Raw genomic sequence first — 12,219 nt, forward strand, 5'->3', positions numbered from 1 at the left:
TCCGCGTGTTTGCGCATTTGAGGGGGCTGAAGGCGGACGTGGCAATGCTACAAGAGGCACACCCAGAGGTTACAGACCAGACAAGATTGAGAAAGGGGTGGGTCAGCCAAGTATTCCACTCAGGGCTGGACTCAAAGACCAGGGGGGTAGCGATCTTGATCAGCAATCAAGTGGCATTCGAGGCAGGGGGAATCGTGTCAGACAAGGGGAGTAGGTACATAATGGTGAGTGGGAAGCTGGAGGGGGTGCGGGTGGTACTCGTGAACATATATGCACCGAATTGAGACAACGTGGAATTTATGAGGCGGGTTTTAGGTAAGATCCCAGATTTAGAGAGTCATATAACCTGATCATGGGAGTAGACTTTAACACAGTCATTGATCCGGAATTGGACCGGTCAAAATCAAGGACAGCGAGGAGGCCGGCTGCGGCAAAGGAATTGAGGGGGTTTATGGAACAGATGGGGGGAGTAGACCCATGGAGGTTTGCACGGCCACGGGCGAAGGAGTTTTTCTTTTTCTCACATGTCCACAAGGTATATTCTCGCATCGACTTTTTTGTTCTGAGCAGGGCGCTAATACTGGAGGTGATGGATGCTGAGTACTCGGCAATTGCAGTGTCGGATCATGCCCCGCACTGGGTGGATCTACGGGTTAGTGTGGAGAGAGGGCAACATCCGCTGTGGAGGCTGGATGTGGGATTGCTAGTGGACGAAGCGATCTGTGGGCGGGTGAAGAAGTCCATCCAGAACTACCTGGAAACAAATGATACGGGGGAGGTCTCTGCAGCGACGGTTTGGGAAGCTTTGAAGACAGGTGTCAGAGGGGAATTAATCTCGATACGGGCCCACAGAGAAAAAACGTAATGAGCTGAGAGGGATAGGTTAGTGGAGGAGATACCCCAGGTGGACAGGAGATACTCAGTAACCCTGCGTCCAGGGCTTCCGAGGGAGAGGCGGAGGTTACTGGCAGAGTTTGGGCTGTTGACCACAGGGAAAGCGGTGGAACAGTTGGGGAAAGCAAGGGGGGCGATTTAGGAGTACGGGGAAAAGGCAAGCAGAATGTTAGCGCACCAGCTCCAGAAAAGGGAGGCAGCCAGGGAGCTAGGGAGAGTAAAGAGTAGAGGTGGGAATACTGTCCTGGACCCAGTGGGGGTGAATGAGATATTTAAGGACTTTTATAGTAAATTATATGAGTTGGAACCCCCGGCTGGGGTGGAGGGGATGAGGCAGTTTTTGGATCAGTTGATGTTCCCGAGGGTAGATGAGGATCTGGTGGAAGGGCTGGGAGCCCCAATTGAGATTGAGGAAATAATCGAGGGGCTGGGAGGCATGCAGTCGGGCAAGGCCCCGGGGCCTGACGGCTACCCGGTGGAATTCTATAAGACGTTTTCAGAGATATTGAGCCCACTGCTGGTGAGGACATTTAACAAAGCAAGAGAGATGGGAGTCCTCCCCTCAACAATGTCGCAGGCCTTGATTTCATTGATCCTGAATCGGGAGAAGGATCCGGAGAAATGCGGGTCATACAGGCCAATTTCTCTACTGAATGTAGACACCAAACTGCTGGCTAAGATACTGGCCACAAGGATAGAGGATTGTGTCCCGGGGGTGATAGGGGAAGACCAGACGGGATTTGTAAAGGGCAGGCAACTCGAGGCCAATGTTCGAAGGCTTTTGAATGTTATTATAATGCCCTCAGAAGGAGAGGAGGTGGAGTTGGTGGTAGCGATGGATGCGGAGAAGGCTTTTGATTGGGTGGAGTGGAATTACATGGAGACACTGGGACGGTTTGGGTTTGGTGAGGGCTTTATTGACTGGGTGCGGGTGCTCTATCAGGCACCAGTAGTGAGTGTGCGTACGAACCAGCTGAAGTCGGGTTATTTTAAACTACATCGGTGGACGAGGCAAGGGTGCCCCCTCTCCCCGTTACTCTTTGCTCTGGCCATAGAGCCATTGGCCATGGCGTTAAGAGCCTCTAGGAATTGGAAAGGGCTGGTTTGTGGGGGTTGGAGGGGGGGGGTGGAACACCGGATTTCGCTTTACGCAGATGACCTGCTCTTATTTGCTCTGTATATTTCAGACTCGTTAGAGGGGATGGGGGAAGTAATGAGAATCCTGGGGGAATTTGACAGTTTTTCGGGGTATAAATTGAACATGGGGAAAAGCAAGATGTTCGCGATCCAGGCAAGAGGACAGGAGAAGAGACTGGGAGAGCTGCCGCTTAGAATGGTAGGAAAGAGCTCTTGGTATCTGGGAATCCAGGTGGCCTGGGAATGGGAAGCAGTGCACAAGTTAAACCTATCCCGGCTGGTAGAACAAATGGAAGGGGGCTTTAAGAGATGGGACATGCTGGCGGGAAGGGTACAGACCGTGAAAATGACGGTCCTCCCCAGATTTCTGTTTGTCTTTCAGTGACTTCCCATCTTCATCCCAAAGGCCTTTTTCAAGCGGGTGAATAAGGTTATTTCGGGTAAAACCCCACGAGTGAACAAACTGTTGCTGGAGCGCAGTCGGGGGAGGGTGGGTTGGCGCTGCCAAACTTCTGCAATTACTACTGGGCGGCTAATATAGCCATGATTAGGAAGTGGATAGTGGGGAGGGGTCAGTGTGGGAGCGGATGGAAGCGGTGTCATGTAAAGGCACCAGTCTGGGAGCATTGATAACGGCACCTCTTCCGTTCTCGCCGGCCCGATACTCCACAAGTCCGGTGGTGGTGGCGGCTCTGAGAATCTGGGGGCAATGGAGCAGATATAAGAGAGGGGAGGGAGCATCGGTTTGGACCCCGATTTATAATAATCATCGGTTTGTACCGGGTAGGCTGGATGGTGGGTTCCGGAGATGGTAAAGGGCAGAAATTAGAAGGATGGGGGATCTATTTATAGACGGGAGCTTCCCCAGCTTGAAAGCTTTGGAGGATAAATTTGAATTGCCAGCAGGGAATGGGTTTAGGTATCTGCGGGTACGAGACTCCCTGAGAAAGCAGGTTCCGGCCTTTCCGCTGCTGCCGCCACGGGGGATACAGGATAGAGTAGTCTCCAGTCCCTGGGTGGGAGAGGGGAAGGTTTCAGATATTTACCGGGAGCTTTCGGAGGCGGAGGAAACTCCAGGGGAGGAGCAAGTGGGAGGACAAGCTAGGAGGAGAGATAGAGGCGGGTTATGGGCGGATGCCTAAGCAGTGTTAATACCTCCTCATCATGTGCCAGGCCTAGCCTGATACAGTTCAAGGTAGTCCACTGGGCACACATGTTTTGGGCATGCCCGAAGCTTGGAGTGTTTTGGCAGGGTTTTGCCAAGGCAATATCCATGGTACTAAACACACGGGTGGTGCAGAGTCCGGAGGTAGCGATCTTTGGAGTGTCGGAAGAGCCGAGAGTTCAGGGGGCGAAAGAGACCGATGTCTTGGCCTTTGCCTCCCTGGTAGCCCGGAGACGGATCTTGTTAATGTGGAGGGACCTGGGTTAGTGACATGGCTGGGTTTCCCAGTATCGAGAAGATAAAGTTTACCTTAAGAGGGTCAATCGTCGGGTTCACCCGGAGGTGTCAGCCATTCATCGACTTTCTCGGGGAAAATTAAAATGGCAGCAGATGCAGTATTCCAGGGGGCGCGGGGGCGCGGGAGGGGGGGGGGGGGGGAGCTGGATTGTTGTTTTATGGTTGGGATGTGTGAAGATTGGGATGGGTGTGGAAATGTTTATTATACCATATTTATGTCACTGTTAATGTTATTATTATAAAACATTTCAAACACCTTAATAAAAATATATATATTTTTTTTAAAATTTGATTCGGTCTGGCAACCTTTTATTCATTATTTTGACAGGTTTTCTTTTCCCTCTATGAGTTAAATAATTCTGTCTATTCTTCTTCCATTTTTCCTTCTATCTTTCTTTCCACCCTATTTTCTTCTAACTTTCTTCTTGCCTGTATTTATTATTTAATTTGTTGTAAAATCCAATAAATAAGTTATTAAAAAATGAGGTCAGCCATGATCTTATTGAATGGGGCAACAGGTTCGGGGGCCAAGGGGCCTACATCTCCTCCTAAGATGTGCAGACTTTTAATTTAAAAATATATATATTTTTATTCTCCTCCTTTTTCACATTTTCTCCCACATTTACACCCATCAACAATAAACAATAATCAGCAAGATATGTCAATCCCCATAATAACAACGATCCCATCCGCCCACCAACCCCCAAACATCAGCCCGCATGTTTACATAAACAAATGACAAAAAGGAATCAGGGATTACCCGTAGTCACCCTTAATCTACACAGCCCCCCAGCCCCCCCACCCCCCCTCAAACTAATGTTCGATGTTATCCAGTTCTTGAAAGTGCATAATAAATAGTGCCCATGACTTGTAGAACCCCTCCGAGTTTCCCCTCAGTTCGAACTTAACCTTCTCAAGGGTCAAGTATTCCAACAGGTCCACCCGCCACGCCAGGGCACTGGGTGGAGAGGCTGCTCTCCATCCCAGCAGGATCCGCCTTCGGGCGATCAACGAGGCGAAGGCTATGATATCTGCCTCCGCTCCAGTTTCCAACCCTGGCTGGTCCGACACCCCGAATATGGCCTCCTGAGGACCCGGGTCCAGTTTCACACGCACCATCTTGGAAATTACCCTAAACACCTCCTTCCAGTATTCCCCTAGCTTTGGACAGGACCAAAATATATGAACATGATTCGCGGCACCCCCCCCCCCCCCCCCCCAAACAACGCTCACACACATCCTCTACTCCTTCAAAAAAATCAGCTCATCCTCGCCCTCGTGAGGTGCGCTCTATATACCACCTTCAGCTGTATCAGCCCCAACCTCGCACACGAGGTGGAGGCATTCACTCTCCGGAGCACCTCACACCAGACCCCCTCCTCTATAACCTCTCCCAGCTCTTCCTCCCACTTTGCTTTGATCCCTTCCAGTGGTGCCTTATCCTCTTCCAGAATAGCTCCGTACACCGCTGACACTGCCCCCTTCTCCAGTCCCCTTGTCGTCAACACCTCCTCCAGCAATGTGGAGGCCGGTTCCTCTGGGAAGCTCTGTATCTCCTTCCTGGCAAAATCCCAAACCTGCATGTACCTAAACACTTCTCCCTGCACTAGCCCATACTTCACTTCCAGCTCCCTCAATCCTGCTGCAGACTTTTAATATGTTACTCATCAGATTTCTCGTGGCATCTTAGTGAATAACTTGAGTTATAGGTACAACACTCCTATCGTTAGAAATGAACGTCCCAGGGCGGCACGGTGGCGCAGTGGTTAGCACTGCTGCCTCATGGCATTGAGGGCCCGGGTTCGAACCCGGCCCTGGGTCACTGTCCGTGTAGAGTTTGCACGTTCTACCTGTGTCTGCTTAGTCTCATCCCCATAACCCAAAAGATGTGCAGGCTAGGTGGATTGACCACACTAAATTGCCCCCTAATTGGAAAAAAATAATTGGGTACTTTAAATTTATTTCAAAAAAATAAATGAACGTCTCAACTGCACAGAACAGTTCACAAATATCTTCTAGAAATAAAAAAAATAACCTTATGAAATCATTTTATTATGTCTAAAAAAAAGTGTTTAAAGGAGACAATGGGATAATGAATAATAAATTTGATCCACACTGCTCTGTATTTTTTAAAATTAATTTAGGAGTACCCAATTAAGTTTTTTCGAATTATGGGGCAATTTAGCAGGGCCGATCCACCTAGCCTGCACATCTTTGGATTGTGGGGGCGAAACCCACACAAACACGGGGAGAAAACTTCACACGGATAGTGACCTAGAGCCGCGATCGAACCTGGGCCCTCACCGCCGTGAGGCAACAGTGCTACTCACTGCGCCACCATGCTGCCCATCACACTGCTCTGTATTTGACAGGAAGCTGCAGAGAAAATTTCCTTTCTAGGGAATGAGCATCAGTTCCAGATCCACTCACCTGTTCTGCTGCACAGACTCTTCTCTCCCCTCATGCTGAAGTGTTTGATTCCAATTATCTGCAGCATCTTGGACTGTGCCCATGTTTGATACTGTGTCTGAAAAAAGCCACAATCACTGACCTGATCTCATTTCTTCAAAATAGCTTCTAACCAAACATTTAGAGAAGAAAAGAAATGTACCGCCTATCAAAGCTGATCCTACGATTTGTCCCAACTCCTTGTAACATTTATATTCTTTGCCTTTACAAAGCAGCAGGAAGCACAACTCTGTGAATTTCGCATTTTGTTCTCCCATTAATCTCTTGAGGAAGTGGAACATTCGGTGCTGGTGATTGTACCAAGGATCCGAGGCTGTTTTCCCGATGTCGGTGTCACTGAAACCCAAATCTCTGGCTACTGCCTTCCATTCAGAGGCCAGAGCCCCTGCCATTCGGAACAGCCAGGGATCAGTAGATGTGGGATTTTGAAAACCTTCCTCCTTCTTAATGTACCCTTCCAGGACAGGGTGTTGCACATGCTTCAGAGTTTGAGGGAGACAAATTGAGGTCGAAGAATCAGCTTCCAGCTCTTGAACTATGTACATAGTTGACAAATCAAAACATTAGTCTCAGCTAAACATGTTTCACACAGTCCCACACTATTGTAGCCCAGAAAGATTGCCATTATCAACCCTTCCAAAGCATGAGTTTGGTTGTTCAGTCACTTGTGACAAAAGATTGTTAACTTGTAAGGAGTCAGTTCATTCAATATAAACTTGTCAGACTACTTACCATGCTTCCTCACCCTGAGACACACAGGCACATGCCCAGATACACCGACCCCCATTGACTAATCCAGAACCATGTCATTATAGCGAAGTGATTCAGCAATTTAAAATAAATATATATATTTTAATTTCCTATGCTTTATAAACCAATGCGTGGCTCAAATATTATTTAATATCTTGCACTTTTTAAAATCTCTGAGCACATCCACTGCTCAGGAATGAGCCACTTGTTACTTAAATACCCCAAAATCCCAAATACCCTCAAGTAGTCACTTGCCTAGCACCAGCCCAAATTCTTTGTGTCCTGCATCCCAGTGTAAATGTTCACTACCCTAATCCTCAACAGATCAGGAATTTTTATTTATTTTTTATTGGCAAATATCCCTTTATACTCTTTTATAGCTTATTACATTGCTCTATTTTCTTAGAACCTTAACAATTTTCTCCCCCACCCCCAGTCTAGATCTTTCACCTCAGTTGGGGGGGGGGCACGTAGCACAGTGGTTAGCACTATGGCTTCACAGCTCCAGGGTCCCAGGTTCGATTCCTGACTTGGGTCACTGTCAATGCGGAGTCTGCAGGTTTTCCTCATGTCTGCGTGCGTTTCCTCCGGGTGCTCCGGTTTCCTCCCACAGTCCAAAGATGTGCAGGTTAGGTGGATTGGCAATGATAAATTTCCCTTAGTGTCCAAACAAAAAAGGTTAGGTGGGGTTACTGGGTTACAGGGATAGGGTGGTGGCATGGGCCTAAGTAGGGTACTCTTTCCAAGAGCTGGTGCAGACTTGATGGACCGAATGGTCTCCTTCTGCACTGTAAATTCTATGTTCTATGTCAAGTCTGTTGTGACTGAATATCAACATTAGTTTTGGGTGGTTGGAAGGACTAGGAGACATTGAACATGGCGGTTAATGTGGGGTTAGGGACTCTTCAACTGCTTAAAGGCTGTGGACTGCTCTTGGGGTTGACCATTCTTGATGTCTCTGTTCCTTCAAAATCTCGTTGATCATCCTCAGCCAGTGGTGGCTTCATTGATAAAGATTCGTTAAACTGTTAATCTGGTTGGTTCTCAGCTCAGCCAATGAATGTGTGTATTCCTGAGCAGCCATGAACCAGGTGTTCAGGAATGAACCTCATTGATGTGCAGCCACTTGCTTTGCAGGGTCAAGACTGACACAATATGAGGGCATCATTGTAGCTGTCAGGAAGGTAGGCACAGACCTCAATGATACATGGCAAGCAACTAAATTCTAGGTAAATACTACTAAGGATATTTTTGTCTTTGCCTTGAGGGGCTTGGTGGCAGCTCCGAAATTCCCCTGGGGCATTCGGCTATTGAGATAATCAGGAGAGCTGCAGGGCAGCACTGTGGCACAATGGTTAGCACTGCAGCCTCACGGCGCCGAGGTCCCAGGTTCGATCCCGGCTCAGGGTCACTGTCCGTGTGGAGTTTTCACATTCTCCCTGTGTTTGCATGGGTTTCGCCCCCACAACCCAAAGATGTGCAGGCTAGGTGGATTGGCCATGCTAAATTGACCCTTAATTAGAAAAAATGATTTGGGTACACTAAATTTTAAAAAACAAAACAAAAAAACACTGCTGCCTCATGGCGCCGAGGTCCCAGGTTCGATCCCGGCTCTGGGTCACTGTCCGTGTGGAGTTTGCACATTCTCCCCATGTCTGTGTGGGTCTCACCCTCACAACCCAAAGATGTGCAGGGTAGGTGGGTTCACCACGCTAAATTGCTCCTTAATTGGGAATAAATAAATAAATATAATCAGGAGAGCTTTGGTGTAAGTGTCCAGAGCACCCACCCAACCACTTGGAGGAGGAGGTAATTAATATACGAAAACAATGTCATATTCAGGGCTCCGAGCCATTTCTGCGCAGACTTGGTGCTGCTGACACGACTTCCGTAACTTAAATGGCCCTCACCTATTCAATGAGGTTCATCCCTGAACACCTGGCTCATGGTTGCTCTGAAAAAACACACAATCACTGGCTGAACTGAGCACCAACCAATCCTTATCGAGCAACAACACCTGTTTGTACAGGTCCAGTGGTTCATGATTGTAGTTAACTGCACAACGTCTCTCTCCAAAAAGGACAACAGATGAAGCCACCGCTGGATGAAGATGATCAATATAAATATTTGGCTGACATCTTATTCAAAGATATATTTTCGAGACTTCCGGGTGCGGCGATGACCAGCTGAGTCGCACGTTTCGGCAGCTCCCGGTGAAACGGACTTTTGGGCTCTTGATAGGAGCCCCAACGGCAATTTTGACGGCTAAAAACACTGTGCGGTAAACCAGAAGGGAATCCCCCCTGGATACGGATGAAAAAAGGAGAAAGTGGCCGGATTGCAGTGGATCCTTTAGAACAGCGGCAAGGAAGGCAAGCAAAAACCAAGATGGCGTCGGAAGGTGGCAGTTTAACATGGGGCCCTGAACAACAAGAGTTCTTGAAATGCTGTGTGGAAGAGCTCAAAAAGGAAATGAAGAAAGAGCTGTTGGCCCCGATACTACAGGCGATCGAAGGGCTAAAGGAGGAACAAAAGACCCAGGAGCGGGAGCTTCGGGTCGTGAAGGCAAAGGCAGCCGAGAATGAGGACGACATACAGGGCCTGGTGGTGAAGACGGAGACGCATGAGGCACATCAGAAACGATGTGTGGAAAGGTTGGAGGCACTGGAGAACAACGCAAGGAGGAACAACCTGAGGATTCTTGGTCTTCCTGAAGGTGCGGAGGGAGCGGACGTCGGGACATATGTGAGCACGATGCTGCACTCGTTAATGGGAGCGGAGGCCCCGACGGGTCCGTTGCAGGTGGAGGGAGCATACCGAGTGATGGCGCGAGGACCGAGAGCAGGAGAAATTCCCAGAGCCATAGTGGACGATTCCTCCGTTTTAAGGATAGAGAAATGGTCCTTAGATGGGCAAAGAAAACTCGGAGCAGTAAATGGGAGAATGCGGTGATCCGCGTTTATCAAGACTGGAGTGCGGAGGTGGCGAGAAGGAGGGCGAGCTTTAATCGGGCCAAGGCGGTGCTTCATAAAAAGAAGATAAAATTTGGAATGCTGCAACCGGCAAGACTGTGGGTCACATATCGAGGGAGGCACCACTACTTTGAGACGGCGGATGAAGCGTGGACTTTTATTGTGGAAGAAAAACTGGAATGAGCGGGTTATTAAAAAGAACGTTTGAACAAAGTGGTGGGGCGAATGCGGGGGGCGAAGAGGGGGGTTAAAAAGGGGTGAAAGAGGAGTTTTATGTACTAATCCTGCGATGTGGTAACTTTTCTCTCTTCCACAGGTGGTGATGGGGGGAGGAGGGGAGGTGGAGGAGATGGGGCGTTGGCCATTGGGGGCGGGGCCAAGGGGGAAGCGCGGGCTTGGTTCCCGCGCTATGATAATCATGGCGGGAATAGAGAAGCAGGAAGGAGGGGGCGTCGCACGGTGCGAGCCGAGGTCATGGGGGGAAGCCGAGGTCGGCCAGAGTTTGCTGACTTCTGGGAGCAACATGGGGGGAGTAATTACGCTAGCGGGGGATCTAGCGGGAGGGGGGTGGGAGGGGGGAATTACTGGGTTGCTGCTGCTGGGGAGAGGGGGGAGCTGGTATGGGAGGGGGATGGGCTGGGGGGCACCGCCTGGGGGAGATACAGCTGCGTGGGAACCGGGTGAGGAGCTGGAAAAGGGAGATGGCTAATCGACAAGGGGGGGGGGGGGGGGGTAGGAAGCCCCCCAACCCGGCTGATCATGTGGAACGTGAGAGGGCTGAACGGGCCGATAAAGAGGGCACGGGTACTCGCACACCTTAAGAAACTTAAGGCAGATGTGGTTATGTTACAGGAAACGCACCTGAAACTGATAGACCAGGTTAGGCTACGCAAAGGATGGGTGGGGCAGGTGTTCCATTCGGGGCTAGATGCGAAAAACAGGGGGGTGGCTATATTAGTGGGGAAGCGGGTAATGTTCGAGGCAAAGACTATAGTGGCGGATAACGGGGGCAGATACGTGATGGTGAGTGGCAAACTACAGGGGGAGACGGTGGTTTTGGTAAACGTATATGCCCCGAACTGGGATGATGCCAATTTTATGAGGCGGATGCTAGGACGCATTCCGGACCGAGAGATGGGAAAGCTGATAATGGGGGGAGATTTTAATACGGTGTTGGAACCAGGGCTGGATAAGTCGAAGTCCAGGACTGGAAGGAGGCCGGCAGCAGCCAAGGTACTTAGAGATTTTATGGAGCAGATGGGAGGTGTAGACCCGTGGAGATTTAGCAGACCTAGGAGTAAGGAGTTCTCGTTTTTCTCCTATGTCCATAAAGTCTACTCGTGAATAGACTTTTTTGTGCTGGGAAGGGCATTGATCCCGAAGGTGAGGGGAACGGAGTATACGGCTCTTGCCATTTCGGATCACGCTCCACACTGGGTAGACTTGGAGATAGGGGAGGAAACAGGAGGGCGCCCACCCTGGAGAATGGACATGGGACTAATGGCAGATGAGGGGGTGTGTCTAAGGGTGAGGGGGTGCATTGAAAAGTACTTGGAACTCAATGATAATGGGGAGGTCCAGGTGGGAGTGGTCTGGGAGGCGTTGAAGGCGGTGGTTAGAGGGGAGCTGATATCAATAAGGGCACATAAAGGGAAGCAGGAGAGTAAGGAACGGGAGCGGTTGCTGCAAGAACTTTTGAGGGTGGACAGACAATATGCGGAAGCACCGGAGGAGGGACTGTACAGGGAAAGGCAAAGGCTACATGTAGAATTTGACTTGCTGACTACGGGCACTGCAGAGGCACAATGGAGGAAGGCACAGGGTGTACAGTACGAATATGGGGATAAGGCGAGCAGGTTGCTGGCACACCAATTGAGGAAAAGGGGAGCAGCGAGGGAAATAGGGGGAGTGAGGGATGAGGAAGGAGAGATGGAGCGGGGAGCGGAGAGAGTGAATGGAGTGTTCCAAGACATTTTATAAAAAATTATATGAAGCTCAACCCCCGGATGGGAGGGAGAGAATGATGGGCTTCTTGGATCGGCTGGAATTTCCCAAGGTGGAAGAGCAGGAAAGGGTGGGACTGGGAGCACAGATCGAGGTAGAAGAAGTGGTGAAAGGAATTAGGAGCATGCAGGCGGGAAAGGCCCCGGGACCGGATGGATTCCCAGTCGAATTCTATAGAAAATATGTGGACTTGCTCGCCCCGGTATTGACGAGGACATTTAATGAGGCAAAGGAAAGGGGACAACTGCCCCCGACTATGTCTGAAGCAACGATATCGCTTCTCTTAAAGAAGGAAAAGGACCCGCTACAATGCAGGTCCTATAGACCTATTTCCCTCCTAAATGTAGATGCCAAGATCCTGGCCAAGGTAATGGCAATGAGAATAGAGGAATGTGTCCCGGGGGTGGTCCACGAGGACCAAACTGGGTTTGTGAAGGGGAGACAGCTGAACACGAATATACGGAGGCTATTAGGGGTAATGATGATGGCCCCACCAGAGGGGGAAACGGAGATAGTAGTGGCGATGGATGC

The 12,219-nt window shown here is 49.7% G+C and overlaps 1 protein-coding gene across 4 annotated transcripts in view; it reads right to left on the minus strand.

Moving 5' to 3' along the window:
- LOC140414681 (uncharacterized) overlaps window positions 1–12,219 on the minus strand; it is an 86,989-nt gene that overhangs the window by 45,182 nt on the left and 29,588 nt on the right. For all 4 annotated transcript variants that reach the window (XM_072500999.1, XM_072500997.1, XM_072500998.1 and 1 more), the window contains 2 exons: window positions 6,105–6,497; window positions 5,924–6,020 (listed from right to left, as the gene is read on the minus strand). In XM_072500999.1, the coding sequence (XP_072357100.1) occupies window positions 5,924–6,020; window positions 6,105–6,497 (490 nt within the window). The remainder of the gene's footprint in view (window positions 1–5,923; window positions 6,021–6,104; window positions 6,498–12,219) is intronic.

Source organism: Scyliorhinus torazame, chromosome 1 (assembly GCF_047496885.1).
Source record: "Scyliorhinus torazame isolate Kashiwa2021f chromosome 1, sScyTor2.1, whole genome shotgun sequence".
Lineage (NCBI taxonomy): Eukaryota > Metazoa > Chordata > Chondrichthyes > Carcharhiniformes > Scyliorhinidae > Scyliorhinus > Scyliorhinus torazame.